Genomic DNA, 17266 nt, shown 5'->3' on the forward strand with positions numbered 1-17266 from the left:
CCCCGGTGACTGTGCGTGGAATCCTGGGCTTGCGGAGCGAAGTCACAAGTGCTGCGTCAATCCAGTGGGCGTTGCGTGGAAATTTCTCCAGCATGGCAGGCGCTGCATCAATTCCTCTCTGGAAGTTGGGCTGCGTCGTCCCGGGTCGGCTGTGCGCCGAAGTTCCAGTCGCAACGCAGGCGCTGCGTTGATCTTCTCCTTGCGAAATCGCGATGCGACGTTCCGGTTTGGCGTGCGGTGAATTTCTAACCACGGGGCAGGCCCAAGGAGTCCTTCTTGTAGAGATGAAGTCTTTTTGGTTCTGAGATTTCATGGAACAGGAGGCAAGCTCTATACAAGCCATTGGAGAGCACTTCTTCACCACAGCCAGAGAGCAGCAGAGCAGCAGGGCAGCAGCAAGGCTGCAGTCCTTCACAGAAAACAGTCAGGTGAGTCCTTTGGGCAGCCAGGCAGTTCTTCTTGGCAGGATGCAGGTTCTGGTTCCAGTTTCTTCTCCAGGAAGTGTCTTTAAGGTAGAGTGCCTACCTTAGAAGTGTCTAAAGTCTGTGGTTTGGGGTCCTCTCCTTATACCCATTTTGGACTTTGAAGTGGGCTTGCTTCAAAGGAAAGTCTCACTTAGCAAGGCCTCAGACACACACCACGGGGTTGGAGTCTGCATTGTGTGAGGGCAGGCACAGCCCTTCCAGATGCCAATGACCACTCCCCGCCTCCCTCCTAGCACAGATTGCTCATCAGAATATGCAGGCAACTCCCCAGCCCACTTTGTGTCACTGTCTGGAGAGAGGTGCAAACAGCCCAACTGTCAAACTAACCCAGACAAGGAATCCACAAACAGGCAGAGTCACAAAAATGGTTCAAGCAAGAAAATGCCCACTTTCTAAAAGTGGCATTTTTAAACACACAATCTTAAAACCAACTTTACTAAAAGATGTATTTTTAAATTGTGGGTCCAGAGGTCCCAAACTCCACAGGTCTATCTGCTCCCATGGGGAATTTACGCTTTAATCATGTTTAAAGGCAGCCCCCAGGTTAACCTATGAGAGAGATAGGCCTTGCAACAGTGAAAACCGAATTTGGCAGTATTTCACTGTTAGGACATATAAAACACATTAGTATATGTCCTACCTTAACTATACACTGCACCCTGCCCGTGGGGCTACCTAGGGCATACCTTAGGGGTGCCGTATATGTAGGAAAAGGGAAGGGTTAGGGCTGGCAAGTAGGTATACTTACCAAGTCGAATTTACAGTTTAAAACTGCACACACAGACACTGCAGTGCAGGTCTGAGACATGATTACAGGTCTGCTTATGTGGGTGGCACAACCAGTGCTGCAGGCCCACTAGTAGCATTTGATTTACAGGCCCTGTGCACCTCTAGTGCACTTTACTAGGGACTTACTAGTAAATCAAATATGCCAATCATGGATAAACCAATCAACAGTACAATTTACACAGAGAGCATATGCACTTTAGCACTGGTTAGCAGTGGTAAAGTGCTCAGAGTTCAAACGTCAACAGAAACAGAAACAGGTCAGAAAAAATAGGAGGAAGGAGGCAAAAAGTATGGGGATGACCCTGCAAAAAAGGGCCAGGTCAAACACTCTGCATCAGATCAAAATGTAGAGGCTTCTTACTGTGGCCTAATGTTTGTTTAAATGTGCATGAGAGGCTCAGATCTTAAAGGCTTAGCTCATCAAGGACAATTTTAAGATCTTGATTCCCTTCATAAAAGTGACTAGGTGGATAACACCATTTCAAAAGTTTCTCTTCATCATAGTCCTTTTTCAGTGAGACCATACAAAAGCAGCATGCAGTCACGATTTATGGAGGACTAGTGCAGGAGCACTTATAATTCATCAAAGGATACCCCACCTGCAGTATGATTGTCTGTCTTTCTAATGGTGGTGGGCACCTCAGTAATCAGTATTTCTACAACATATTTCCCAAAGAACGACAAAATGCTCTTGGAGGATGGAAGAATACTTGAAAAGAGCTTGCTGGTGGCTCACTGGTGATGCTGTACAACATTTTTACAGCAGAGTCACAGCAATGGCCAGACCAAAACAAATTAACCCAAAACCACAACATGCAATCAATCATCAACACCACCACAATACAGATATCCATACCTTGCTCTAACCAAAAATAAGCATGTGTCAGCAGTAATAGCCAATAAAAGTACTTACATGTCACCAATCACACTAGATCTACTAATAATCGTGCAACCTTCGTAGGTTTAATCAAGGATAGCCAGAAAGTCGAGATGGTGTTTTAAATATTTATTTAGCTGCCAATACACAAAACCTCCAGGGCCCAGCAGTTCAGTGTAGTGTCGCCATACTGTAAGCACAGTAACAAACTGTTCTTCTGAAAGAAGATGATCTCTGCCACAAATACCTGAGATTCAAATATGGATCAATGAAAGGCAATATGTTTTTATGAAGCGTGTCTTTGTCCAAAGATGTGGACCAAGAGGAGGTATTTTGTTACATACATTTCTGGTTAAGAATTGCTTCTTAATTTTTCCAATGGCTGTTCTGCAGAATGGACTTCCAGATCGTCCCAGAAGGCTAACAGGTTTCCATGAGAACATTAACCAATGAGACCATGTCCTGCTGTTTCAACAATGGCCAACAGCTGTTACTTTAATTAGTATCTGTAGAGTCGCCTTTTCTATAAACTTTACCTTTCTTCATGCATGATTTAGGCCAGGAAGGCTATCAGGCAGTTCCTATGAATAAGCCACCATAAGAAGCTCATACCATCAAATAACCTCTAAGGACAGACCAAAGTAGATGAATAACTCAAGCTCAATTTTAGATGTGCTGCAATCCAATGAGAGCCAGCCACCTGGAAGGAGGTGAAAAGAAACATTGTGACCAGCATGCAACCCACTTTTCAAAAGATTGATGACCGGTCTGTATAGACAAGAAACCTCAATATAGTCTTTTCAACAGACATGGAGGTATGACATTAGCATATGTCATCAGGGAGTAAGCTGCCTCATATGAGAGACTACCATTTAATTAAAAGAGGTTAAGTCACCAAACTGGCTGAAATAGAACAGTGCAAAGAATGCTTTTAATAAGCTATGTGCAACAGTCTATCAGTCAATTACTGCATAGGTTACTTGAAGGCACAAACATGAAGGGCAGTGACCACATGGCATGACCAAAGCAACTTAAGAAAAGATTGCAAGACTTCATAAATGACTATTCTGTAGAACAGAAACATAAATAATGTAATCAATGTTGCTTTAGTAGACATAGGTGCTTCAGTCATGCTCACAAAAGCACGACTGAAGCACTGATGAAGAAAATAATCAAAACTATTAGTAAATTGTATGAGTGGAAAAAAAAGAATGAGCACATTGTTTCAACTATAAAGATAATAATTGAACAAGAGCTGACTTTGGGATATTCGCACAGGCGGCAGGGAGTGGTGAAGGTAGTGGTTATATTATCCATGGACATAGCAAATTTCAAAGTGCTGGTGAAGTCACATATGAGCAGGACTCAAAAACTCTACTCGCCCACTTGCCTTGGCCAGTCATATTTAATCAGTTCAAGCTATTTTAAGGACCTATGCGCCCCTTCTGGCCAGTTGACAAAGAACAGGTGTTCTGTTCAGTAAGAAAGTGCAGGAATAATAAAGATGCCTTTAGATCTTGTCATATTAGCCTTCTGACTGCAGAGTTCCAGGATTTTGTAAGGTGAACTCTCTGACCTGCTGTACAAAGAGTTATTTAAATTTTGTGCCTGCAAACATTTCATAATATATTTCAGTAGTTGTGAAAGGCCATTTTTTGTATTTGTGTGATGAAAAAAATATTTTAAAAGGATGAAAACAAATCACAACACCTTACTTGATGATTTGGAAATGATACATATGTTTTCTGAAACCCAATTTTCGCAACTCATTGTTCATACACTATATAGTATTATCTTTATCAGCTGCAAGTTAGTGGAATGGTTATAGGACATTTCTTTAAAATTTACTGTCTGTAAACGACAGTGTGCTGCTACATCATCCTTTAGTAATATATTTATTAAAAGTGAGCGTTTAAACATAAACTGAGAAACACTCCTGCTCTGATTGCAATGTTATTAGTAAACTAAGAGGCAATTCATGGATCATATGTCCCCTATATGTGGGCTAGATTTGTATTACACATGGAGGAAACATTTGCCTAATCACGAGTGAGTAAAACATTTATGGTGAAAATTACAGTTTTCAAAACAATCTTGGTGCTAAATGGTAGTATTTCTTTTTTTAATCATCAACTGAATATTTTGTCTGTACATCCTATGAAACGGAAACAAATGTTAAGCTGCCATTAAGGCCAAACTGAGATTGTAAAAAAATGTATCCTGCCCTGATAAATTACAGTAGATCTATTTTTCCCACAGCCCATAAGGAGATTCCACACAAGATTTTCATTGACACTTACCATAAGGATACTGTAGCACTGAGAGAGCACCATTGCTGTACTCCTCATGAGAATATTTATCATTGCTGAGGCATTTATCAAATTCATCAGAACCAACCAACACAGGTGTCCTAGAAGGAGAATCTGGAAACAGAAATACTGCCATCAGGCATGGTAAATACTTTTTCGCTTAATAAATATCATCTTACTCCAAGCCAATTACATTGTTCATATACCACCCTAAACTATATTGTTGAGAACATATGTATCAGTCACTTATCTAGAGCAGAATGTGAAGTGTGGCTAGAAAAGAGCTTTATGGGAATTTCTAAATGTATTGATTTACCGCCTGGTGAGAATGGGATTGTATCTTATAGCTACGACATTCCACAAATTCGGTGTTCTTTCCTTTTGACTGTATACACAGTATATGGAGACTAGGCCTGCGTGGAATTTACATCACACTGGTGTCATCTGTCTAATTTTGGGAATTTCACTTTATGCCTAATTCGAGAAACAACACCATTATACCACTTTGTGTAATTATGCATTATTCCCAGCAAAACAATTACCATTAACACACAGGAACAACAAAACATGCGCCACTGTTGTTTATAATGCTTTTTGCTCTACCTTTTTAGTCAAATACATCCTTGTGACAAAGATTGACATGCATATGCATTTCACACAAAACATATAGCACGAAATGACAAATTTGCATTTCAAATAATTATGCAAAATTCTGTTGAATATTCAAGTAATTACACAAAAGCAATTGCATGCATTTCACACACCCTTAATAGAAACCCCCTAACTCTGGTGTTCAAAAAGTGAGCATAGAGTGAAATTCTGGAAACATTAATTTTGCTGTAACCTGGCGGAAACTGCCCACAATGAAGGGGGACAAATAGTATCTGCAGAGCTGACATTTGGGGCACAACGTCTGCGATGCTGGATGATTCCCTTACTTTCAAACGGGATAACAGTTACTCACGGATTAAAGGTTTCCATCTAATCCTGGGCAAAGTAACAACAGAATTTTCATTTCTTCTTGTATCAAGAGCGGTTGGATTCACAGGAAACTTTTCTGAAATTCTGACAGATGACTGTAGATAGAGTTGGCCCCTGTACATTCCTGTGTAAACAACCAATGATGAATAGTTATGAAAAGAGTAGCATCTCCACTATCCTAGGACTTGTGAATACATAATTTATTTTTATACTAAAAACACAATAAAATACTGAATGATTTTAGATAAAACAATGTGAACATAAATGGATAAAATCAAGAAAATACAGTAGAGGAGAGAGAAGAATGCTTAGGCCTTGATGAATTACCATTATCAGCAAAGACTACTTTCTCTAAAAAGAATCGTTTAGAAATGGAGCCATAGATGTATATAAATATTTAGGAGATGGTCAAAAAGAAAAGCAGAACGTATTGGCAAAGTAATGACACCTATTTGATGAAGACAGATATTAGCTTTCAAATCTACAGGCTAGTTAACAGATGGAGTGCCCTCAATCACCACAAGGCGTAATGAACAATTACAACTAAATCAGTACAAAATTTCTTCCCTGGACAGTATAGGGAACAATCTTTAACAGTCATAGCCTTTCTTACAATTCTCTATGGAGTACAGCAACAGCAACAAACAATGATAACTTTAAACACAGAAGCTATTTATGAATTCAAATGCACAACGATTTGAGAACTTTCTCACCCAAATAGAAACTGGATTCTGTGGCTCCCCTAGCAGCTTCGATAATATCTTCCTCATCCTCCAAGATCTCATCATTGGAAGTATAGCTGGTGTCATCAAAGAGACTGATGGGGATAATCTTCCCATTTGTAACCAACCAAGCAGAAGCAATTGGAGTGCAAAACTAAACAAAACATAGTTTTTTTAGATTTATACAGCTGCTGTACTACTACTTTGTAGAACAAAAAACAAGCCATTTATGTATACGTGAGTACTGTACTTTCAGACTTACACTTAAGTGGATTTCATAAAACATTAACAAATATAAGAGCAGCACTGAATTATAAAAACAAAAGGTTTAAAAAATAAAAAAAAAAGAAATTCCATTACCAATTTGAAGGTAACCAGTGCAACTACTAAACTCAACATCCTGCCAATGAAAACACAGACGTGATAATATTGAGCTTTCACTTCAGAAATTTTGGACGATGTCATAGGAAAAGCAAAATAGAACATTTTCAGCTTGGTTATAATAAAGAGGCTTATTGCCTACCTCCCTTCGTTTTTCTGACCTCATTTTTGTAGGTTTTAGGACTCTGCACACTTTACCACTGCTGACCAGTGCTAATGTCCATAAGCTCTCTCCCCTCAACATGGTAACATTGGTTCCTACCCAAATGGCATATTTAATTTACATGTAAGTCCCTACTAAAGTGCACTACATGTGCCCAGGGTGTGTAAAATAAAATGCTACTTATTAGGCCTGCAGCAATGATTGTATCACTCACATAAGTAGCCCCTTAACCGTGTCTCAGGCTTGCCATTGCAAGGCCTGTGTGTGCAGTTTCACTGCCACTTCGACTTGGCATTTAAAACTACTTAAAAGGTAGGATATGTACTTATGTGTTTTACATGACCTGGTAGGGGAAACCTAAACATTTGTTTTTTTACTACTGTAAGGCCTGCTCCTCTCAGACTAGCATTAGAACTGCCCTCATATACTTTTAAGTTATAGATTCTGATCTGGAAGGAGTAGCCCTGTCATGTTTAGTATGTCCAGAATGGTAATACAAAATCCTGATTACTGGTGAAGTAGGATTTAATATTACTATTTTAGAAATGTCAAGTATGGAAAGTGGGCATTTCTCTGCAGTTACTGCCATCTGTGCCTTACAGCCTGTCTCCAATCCAGGTCTGGTCTGTGCTGGTTAACAGCTCCCCATGTGCATTCCACCCAGACAGCCATAAACAAAGAACATTCTGTCATGTCTGCATTCATCTGCATACTGAACGGGTCTCCCTGGGAAGGAAGGGTGGAGGGCTCTCTCTTATACTTCAAAGGCCTGCCCTCACACAAAGGACTGATAACCCTCCACAGGGATCCTGGCAGACAGAACTGGGCTGAAAGGGGAACTTGTGCACTTCAAAACCACTCTTTGAAGTTTCCTCCACTTCAAAGGCATTTTTGGGTATATTAACTGGGTTTCTTACCACCACCAAATCAGACACATCTGGGTCTACAACCGGACTGTATCAGGGGGACTGCCTGGCTGCCCAAAGAAGTCATCTGGACTGCTTTGCTGAGAAGGACTGCTGCCCTGTTGGCCTCTGAATCTGCTGGAAGGACTCTGCTTTCCCCACAAGTGCTCTTTAAGGACTTGGATTGAGCTTGCCTCCTGTTCTGAAGTCTCAGGGCCACAAAGACTTTACCAAAAAGAAAAAAATCCCAGTGCATTGGAAAATCAACAACACCTGCAGAAATTGACGCAGCCCCTGCCTTGCAGCTGAAATTTCGCTGCATCGCCTACCAGCGAGTCAAGGATTTTCAACGCTTCACCCCTGGGTGTCACGATATACCTGCATCACAGTAAGGAACCAAGGCTGCACTCCTGGCAATCGACGCATCATTTGCAGCGTGGAAAGGAACAACATATCGTCTGTGCCACGCCGGAAAATCCGATGTAGCCCTATTTTTTCAAATCATCTTCTCCTCTTCGAACCCCGTGCATTGTCATTTTTAATGCGTCCTAGGTACTATTTATACAGCTACTGATCACCTCTCTGGGGGGACACCACCTCGGTCAGGGTTCCCAACAGAAGAAAGAGGGGGGGAGAAAAACTTGAAAATAACGAGTTCTCTAAAGGCCCCCCAAATAATCCCCAAGGGAGTAGTGATAACCAGTCCCAGTCTGATCCTAAGAAGAAAGGGTTATTTGATCAAAAAACAGGGAGGTGGGTTCCCCAATGTGCAGATTTCTCCAAGTATGGTCACTCTAAGGGCGACTTCAAATGTCCATAAAGGGCACATCCCCACCACTGGGGGGCAGACACCTGTGATGGTTAGTGTGGCGCTCGGGGAGGAGGTAGTCCCAGATAGCTTTGGGGAACAGACAGAGATAACCCTAGAATCCCTTAGGGATGCAGAAATGGTGCAAAAGCCCACAAGCATGCTAATACTTCCAAGTATAGGCAGTGAGTTACCAATAATGGGCAATGGGTGGAGGCTGTGCTTCACATAGGAGCCAGCATGACTACTGTCAAGGGTTAGCTGGTGTCAGCACAGTAGGACCTACCGAACACATCCCACCAAGTCATGGTAGCTGACAGTTGTGAGAGCCATCTACCGGTGGCTCTGGTTCCCTCTGAGTTGGGGGCAGAGAGGGTCTCTGTGCTCTAAGTAGTTGCAAGTCATGCCATGCCGGTAGACTGTCTGTTAGGCAATGACCCAGACCACACTACCTGGACGGAGATAGAGCTCAGGCCTCACCCGGAGTTGATGGGACTGGCTCAGTGGGTCTGTATGACCACACGCATAATGGCTGCCTATAAGGGGAGTCAAGGGTGTCTGGAGCCTGGAAGAATGGCCCAAACAACTGCCAAGGAGAGGGGAACGGGGAACAAGTCCCAGACGTTCGCAAAGTGGAGGTTGACGAGGTCCCTGAGGAGGAGGCCCCTGAGCCAACCGGGGAGGACACTGCCGCCATAGGTAACCTAATTGAGCTAGCTGGCTGGCAAGTTGAGGGTGTGCCCACCACAGAGGAATTCTGCAAAGCACAGAAAGTGTGTCCCACTCTTGAGGGCTCGAAGCAACAGGCCTCAGCCCATGCGGCAGGTGAAGCCTCTGGGGATCACCTGATTTACTGGGAGAATGATCTCCTATATAGTGAGCCTAGGGCTCTGGGTTCTGGGGAAGCAAGTGCTGGTGGTCCCCCAGTGTTACTGGGCCTTCCTACTGAGTTTGGCTCATAAAATACACCTAGCAGGTCACTTAGGGCAAAACAAGACCTTTGCCAGGCACATACATTCTGCAGGTCCTGTGCCACCTGCTGGGCCAGTGGGAAGTCAGGGAAAAAGCTGAAGGCTCCCATGATCCCACCTCTTGTAATTCCCCCCACCCCCCATGAAAGGGTGGGCATCAACTTCATTGGTCCATTAGACCCCAATACAGCCCTAGGCAACAGGTTCATCCTGGTGGACCATACCACACGCTACCCAGCGGCAATTCCTCTGAGGACAGTGACTGCACCTGTGGTGACCAGAACTTTGATGGGGATCTCTATCCTTGTGGGGTTCCACAAAGAGAGAGAGTGTCTGACATAGGCACTAACTTCATGTCTGCATACATGAAGTCCATATGGGATGCATGTGGTGTAACTTACAAGTTCACCACACCCTTAATCCAATGGTCTAGTTGAGAGATTCAACAAGACCTGGAAGGGCGTGACTGCAGACCTACCTGAAGCAATGAGGCGTATGTGGGCCGCTCTCTTGCCATGCCTTCTCTTTGCTTACAGATAGGTGCATTGAAGCGTGCTATCTCGTTTGGGAGGAGATGCCGGGGTAGGTGCCGACAGTAGGACTGCCACTGCCAAAATAGTGACAATCCTAGGCTTATACCTCTAAAGGAGCCCTTTCTACTGCTGGGGATGGGAGACCTGATTGTGCTTCAATGTAAGGGACTGCTTCGTATTAGTCTGACTATTCGTTTGACTTAAAGCATCAAAACTGATTTTGATAGGGATACTCCCCCCTTGATTCTTGACACAGGAGAAGTTTCTAATCATTAATGGTCCTGAAGAAGCGTCGCCTCATCTCTCATGACCGCCAGACGCGAAACATGTTGACCAGTTTTTAGAGGTCGAGTGATAGTTTCCACTCCTCTCCTTTTTTTTTAAAGTGTTTGAGCATCATCTCTCAATTTATCACTTTCTTGTTACTGCTTTTAATCTTGGTCTGCACCCTTTTTGATTATTAAACAATGATTCCTGACGGGGTACTGAACCAATTTAAATTTTTCTCTCCTGCCATTCGTCTGCCACTAGGTACCCATTTTCCATACTTGACCACGGCAGCTACTTTAAAAGAGCTCTGGCAAAGAGCCCCCTAACGGGGAGCCCGTCAGACATTGCAGTGTCGGTCTGACGAGGGGCACCCCGATGATGAAGCATGACATCCTAACGGATGTGTGAGGGCTCTTGCTCCTAACCAATAGGTCTCCCCCTCTACATGTTACAGGAACAGTGCACCCCCCTATTTCTGTTTAGTTTATGTCTAGGGAGACCGTGCACTGGACCTTAATTCTCCCTGTCCCTCCTTTTGTATTATGAGATGACACAATATATACAACCCATAACATTCTAGGTATATCCATAGAGGCTTCGGGGAGGCGGGTGTGACCGTGAGGAATCCACAGGTAGATAATGAATCCACCAGATAAAGCATTACCGAAGGTAAGTAGCTTGTTTTTCTGATGGATACATCTACCTGTGGATTCCTCACCTTTTGAATAGAATCCCAAAGCAGTCCCGCACTCCGAGATGGGTACCTGTCTGGCTATCCCAAGAAATCCTGCAGCACTAAACAGGCAAAATGACTGTCCCTCATCACTTCAGAGTCTAAGCAGTATCGCCAAAGTGTGGAGAGAGGCCCTAGTTGCTGCCTTGCAAATGTCAACAAGTACACCTCTAGCCAAGAGGTAGACTTAACTCTGGTCGAATAAACTCTAATCCCCTCAGGAGGATCCTTTTTTGCTAGCGAATAACATTTTTATGCAAAGAATGAGTTGAGAGTGTTCTTTCTTTTGTGAACGGTTTTGTTCTTCATCTTGCCCAGGTAACCAATGAAGAGCTGATTATCCACCCTAAAGTCTTTCATCCTGTCCAAATAGCAGCTCAGTGCTCTCTTGGGATCCAGACGATGCAGCCTTTCCTTATCCTTGGAAGGATGGGGAGGAGGGTAAAAGGACAGAAGGGATTGTCCTAAATGGAAAGGTGTCACTACTTTAGGGACGAAAGCCACCCTGTATTTCAAAATCACCTCATCAGCATGAAAGGTAGGAAAGCCACCCGGGTTTTCAAAATGACCTTATCAGGTAGTAAAAGTGTGTTTTACACTTAGCGCTTGAAGCTCGCTAATATGCCTAGCCAACATGACAGCTATTAGAAAAACAGTTTTAAACATAAGACGACTCAACAGGCAACTATGCAATGGTTCAAACGGTGAAACCCATCAGATATGTTAAGACTAAATTTAAATCACACTGAGGCATTAATAATTGAGTGGGAGGAAACCTATTATTCCATCCAACCTTTAAGAAACCTCAATACTATAGGGGACTTAAACAAAGAGGGTTGATCAGCTAAACAAATAAAAGGTGAAAGAGCAGATAGGTAACCCTTGACTGTCCCAACTACGCAACCTTGTTGCACTAAGGAAAAAGTAAATTGCAAAGCATTAAATAAATGGGCCTTTAAAGGATCAACATGTCTCTCCTCACACCATTTACCAAATGTTGCCCATCTGCCAGCATAGGCAGTCTTGGTGGAGTGTCACCTGGCCGATAAAATAACATCCACCACTTCGGGGGAGAGAAAAAACTCAGATTGCCCCGTTCAATCTTCAGGCATATAGGTGCAGGCTCTGGAGGTGGGGATGTAGAACCTGCCTCTGCAACTGAGAGGAGGTCTGCCCTGTGAGGGAGACAGAGTGGAGGGCACAGTGAGAATTGAAGGAAGTCTGTGTACCACACCCTTCTTGGCCAAGCTAGGGCTATTAATATGATTTAGGTATGGTCTTGGCGAATCTTCCTCAGAACCCGTGGAATCAAGTGTATGGGAGGAAACATGGAAAGCAGCTGGTTGCTTCAGCTCAACTGAAACACATCCCTCAATGCTCCATGCATCAGATACTAGAGGCTGCAAAACGATGGGCACTGCGTGTTCTCTTGAGTGTCATACAGGCCTATATGAGGGTTCCCCTACAACTGGAAGACGTGAAGAACCACCTCAGGATGGAGATGCCACTCGTGATCAACTGAAAAGTGACGGCTAAGACTGTCCGCATGTACTTTGAGAACTCCGGCCAAATGGTTTGCTATTATGCAAATCTGATGGTCCTCAGCCCAGGTCCAGACCCTACTCCTCCCTGTTTGTGGATGTACCACATCACGGTGGTGTTGCCTGTCAAGACTTGTACCGATTGACCGCAAGGGGGTGGGAGGAAGGCCCTGAAAGCCAGACGTATCACCCTTAACTCCAACAGATTAATGTGAAACATTTGTTCTACTGGAGACCAAAGACCTTTGGTCTCAAGGCGCGCTCTCCACCCTAGAGTGGAAACATCTGTTATGATTGTAGTCACGGCCTCCCTTGCAATAGGTTGCAGGCCATACTCCACCATCGCAGTGTCTCTGGAGATCGTTATTGACTCCTTGAGATCTCCTTTGTGTTGAAACCACCGCTTGCGGAGGCACCACTGGAGAGCCCTCATGCATCAACATGCAGGAGTGACCAGCAGAATACAGGAAGTGAACAGACCGAGCAGGGACAGGACCATCAGGACCGGAACAACCACTCCATCCTGAAACATTGGAATCATAGTCTGTATGTCCTGAATTCTTGAGGAGGAGGAAAGGCATTAATCAATGTTGTGTCCAGTACTGCCCCTATGAACATGAGGCGCTGAGAGGGCTCCAGGTGAGATTTAGGCACGTTCAATGAAAAGCCCAGGCTGAACAACAACTGGGCTGTCATCTGCAGATGGTGCAACACCAACTATGGGGACTTGGGTTTGAGCAGCCATTCATCCAGATAAGGGTATACCGAAATTCCCTTCCTTCTGTGATGCGCTGCAACCACGGTCATCACCTTCGTGAAGTCTCGAGATGCGGAAGTAAGACCAAATGGAAGAGCTGCAAACTGGTAGTTCTGGATCCCCACCATGAAATGGAGATACTTCGTGTGCGACTTCAGAATGGGGATGTGAAAATAAGCATCCTGCAAGTTGATAGAAACCATCCAGTCTTCCTTTCCCAATGCAAGACAGATCTGTGTCAGGGTCAACATTTTGAACTTCTCCTGTTTGAGTAACCAATTAAAAATCATCAGGTCCAAATTGGGCCTCAAATGCCCATTTTTCTCAGGAGTCATAAAATATCTTGAATAACATCCCGGACCTCTTTACTGCTCTGTAACCAACTCCATTGCGGTCTTTAACAGCAGATTTTGAACCTCCTGCCGAAGCAACAGCAGGTGCTCTTCTGAGCAAAAAGACTGCTGGGGAGGGAAGGGAGAGGCAAACTCCTGAAAGGGATGGGCAGAACTATTTTCTACAATGCTCAGCACCCACGAGCCTGTTAACTTCCACTTTTGAAGAAAATGAAACAAACCCCCCTACGGGCAACACATGCTGCTGAAAGGGGAGAGAACTAGGGCTGCTTCCCTGACAAGTACCCAGCAGAAGGGGAAGAGAAGGAGGAGGAGGAAGGCTGCTGGGTGGCACCACATGATTCAAGTCTTCCATGACCTCTGTAGGATCTGTAGAGGGGGTTGACAAGCTGTTGACCCTGGAACTGCTGCCTTCTTCGAAAGGAGGGGCTATGGCTAAATCCCCTGAATGTACAGAATGGTTTGTAGGTTGTGGAGAGTGCCTGAAGACCCAAAGATTTAGCAGTCGCCTTACTGTTCTTAAATCTTTCTAGGGCCGAGTCAGCCTTGGCATCAAAAAGTCTAGATCCATCAAATGGAAGATCCATTAAAGTGGACTGTGCATCAGATGAAAACTGCGATCCTCTGAGCCATGCATGCCTTCTGGTCGCAACTGAAGTCCCCATGGGTCTAGCCACAGAGTCCGCAGTAGCCAGACCTATTTCGCTGCCACCTGACTATCTTGCAAATGGTCCGTAAAATGGCCCTGAACATCCTGCAGCAATTTTGCTGAATCCATCAATGCATGACTGTGCCTGGCAAGCACACAAGTTGCACCGACTGACTTTAGTGCCATGCTTCCTGAAGAAAAGGTCTTTTTAGCCGATTACTCCATATGCTTAGATTCTCTATCGCCAGGAGTTGTAGGAACGACCCAGGAGCTGATTTAGATGAACAAGAAGCTTGAACCACCAAACTTTCAGGAGATGGATGCGGACTCAAGAACTGTGGGTCATCTGGTGCAACTCTGTACCTCCTTGTGATGGATTTAGAAACTGCAGGAGTAGTAACAGGCTTCTTCCATATATCTAATATTGGCTCTGACAGTGCGTCATTAAATGGAAGAAGGGGTTCTGATGACGAGGTAAAAGTATGGAGAACCTCCGTCAAAATATTAGATTTTAACTCTGTAGTAGGCAGAGACAAATCTAAAAGTTCTGCTGCCTTTCTAATTACTCCATGGTACGAAGTAAACTCCAGAGGAAGCATGCCCCCAGGGGATAACAATTCCCAATCAGGAGATGTATCAAGTCCACTCGCTATCTCAATTCCTTGAAAGTCATGGAAAGGCAATCTCTCCTTCCTCCAGCTCCTGCTGTTCCTCCAAATACTGCTATTCCTCTAACACCCTCAAAGCTTCCCTCCTTGATCTCAGCCTGTATTTCAGGCAGGGCGTCGAAAGAAAATGTACTGATGTCGATGAAGCCTGCTGTAGCAAAGGCAAAGCCGGATCCTTACTCTGCACCAGAGTAGATTGACTCAACACAGGTCGAGGTCTGTTGGTTGTCGGGACCGGCACCGTCATCTTCAACAGAGGTGGTGTCATGTTCAGAGCCGACCCAGTCCACTCATATGGAGTCAAAGGCAGAAAAGGCATGAATGGAACCTGCCTATATGGCACCAGTATTCCTAGATTAAATGCCAAAGGACCAATAGGGCCAGCAGGAGTACCACAGGGGACCACTGCTCCACACCCAGGATACTCTTGTTCCTTTTGTGCAGGTTGAACTTAACTTGTCACCTGATCTTCCAGCTCCTGACTTTGTGTGGATGCAGGAGAAAATTGAGACAAGGAACTCGAACGCTATGCCAATATCTCCACCAAAGATGGCACCGGTGACATCTCAGGTGACTTCTGTTGAGGAGAATGAGTGGGACTCACTTCCCAAATTGTGCAGCGCCGAGATCTCAAAGTCAGAGATACCAACCAAGGGCTGTCATCTCAAGATGAGCGATGCCTTGAACCATGACAATGTAGTTTCTGGTGTGATCTCAAAGATGTATGCAACAAACACTCCTCCCGAGGTCTGGATCGTCGTCTGCCTCTTTTCTCCTTCTTAGGCTTTGACAAGACGAGCATCCTCAGACGTCTTGGTCCGATCTCAAACACCAAAGACAGTTCTCATGCGGGTCAGTCACCAACATATGACTCCTGCACTCCTTACAAGGCTTAAAGCCAGACTTCCTAGGTGGAGACACTGTAGCAATAAAAATATCTCCCTCAAAACAGAGAGAAGTAGAAAAAAAACAAGGAACTGTCGTCAGCACGCCAGCGAGGACTTCTAATGGGTCCGATGACGTCAGACGAGTCGCGTGCGGAGCTGTGTAATTGTGACTTGGAGAGCTAGAAAGAAAAGATTCCCGTCAAATGAGGGCACATCAGGAGTATTCAAAAGGTGGGGAATCCACAGGTAGATGTATCCATCAGAAAAGAGCAATTACAAAACATACAGTTTCTGTGAACAGCACTGGTTATAAAAAAGGACAACACTCACATCAGCTGTCTGATTTACACCAGTAGGAAGGAGAGGGTAAAGTTGATGATGAAATGTAAACTACAGCAATAGACAATCACAACAGATCTACTCCCCAATACATGATTGCTTTATTTTTCAAAGATTTTTTTCAAGTTAAAAGGCTATGTGAAAAATTTAAATACTCTAAAAGTTTTAATTAAAAATGTTGTAAATAATAAAAGAGCAAAAAACGTGCCACACAGTTATAATTCTGAAACACACAAAGGCATGATGCTATACTCTTCCTACCTGGTGTTCCCATTCCAGACTGCCCTCCTTTCTGCTAAATGACATGACTTTCCAATCTGCCACTGAGACCTTGATGATGGAGTCTTTAATCACTGCTTCCTGCTCGTCTACCTCAGAAATGATTTTGGAGTCATCTGGATTTACACTTGGTTTAAAATTGCCTTCAATGAACCCTACTCTGGGTTCAACATCTGGAACATAGCGGAGTTCAAAATGGCCAACACTGAAATTCCATCTGAAAAAATAAAAAAGGTTGAAGAAAAGATTACCCAACTAAAGGTATGTGAACTGAAACTGACAACTAACCCTAACTTAAGTGTGAAAGACTTTTGCTGATTCTTACTGGCAAAGGAGAAACAGTTGGATCTGGCTCTATCCAACAAAGACACACATTAATTTTGTGGGAATTTCAAAATACACATTATGTTATGTTAACCACATCTGCACAGAGCTCAAGTGCAATGCATTTGGGTGTGTGCTGCATTGGGAGATCCGGGATGTCTGCCTCCACCCCATTCTGGGTTCCTTTTAGTTAAGTTGTCCTCTCATAAGAATTAATTTATTAGCAAGACCCTAGTACTTAGTGAAACTGATTTAAACTTTGGAGCAAGACAACAACTCTAGTATTTGGAGGCGAGGACCTGAAACTTTTATATTGATCTGAGCAGTGACTATGCCTAAAATCTCACATTTTTTATTCAGCCTATAAAATGAAACCAGTTCAGGTAATGGACTTAGACCCATGGACTATCATAAATTATATATTGTGATTAAACTAGTCTTTTGCCAGCAAAGATACACAAAGGTCCTATAACACTGCTACTTTAGCAACACAAAAGGATGATGAACAGAGTGCTGAAACTTTTCAAACACTCACCCCAGCC

General features: G+C 43.8%; 1 protein-coding gene across 1 annotated transcript in view; it reads right to left on the minus strand.

Annotated features, from left to right (window-relative positions):
• The window catches only part of EIF2AK3 (eukaryotic translation initiation factor 2 alpha kinase 3), a 146446-nt gene that overhangs the window by 66268 nt on the left and 62912 nt on the right, over positions 1-17266 (minus strand). Inside the window, exons 5-8 of the mRNA XM_069204578.1 lie at positions 16383-16617; positions 6155-6317; positions 5425-5565; positions 4452-4574 (exon numbers count right to left, since the gene is read on the minus strand). Of these exons, the coding sequence (XP_069060679.1) occupies positions 4452-4574; positions 5425-5565; positions 6155-6317; positions 16383-16617 (662 nt within the window). The remainder of the gene's footprint in view (positions 1-4451; positions 4575-5424; positions 5566-6154; positions 6318-16382; positions 16618-17266) is intronic.

This window comes from Pleurodeles waltl, chromosome 1_2, assembly GCF_031143425.1.
Source record: "Pleurodeles waltl isolate 20211129_DDA chromosome 1_2, aPleWal1.hap1.20221129, whole genome shotgun sequence".
Lineage (NCBI taxonomy): Eukaryota > Metazoa > Chordata > Amphibia > Caudata > Salamandridae > Pleurodeles > Pleurodeles waltl.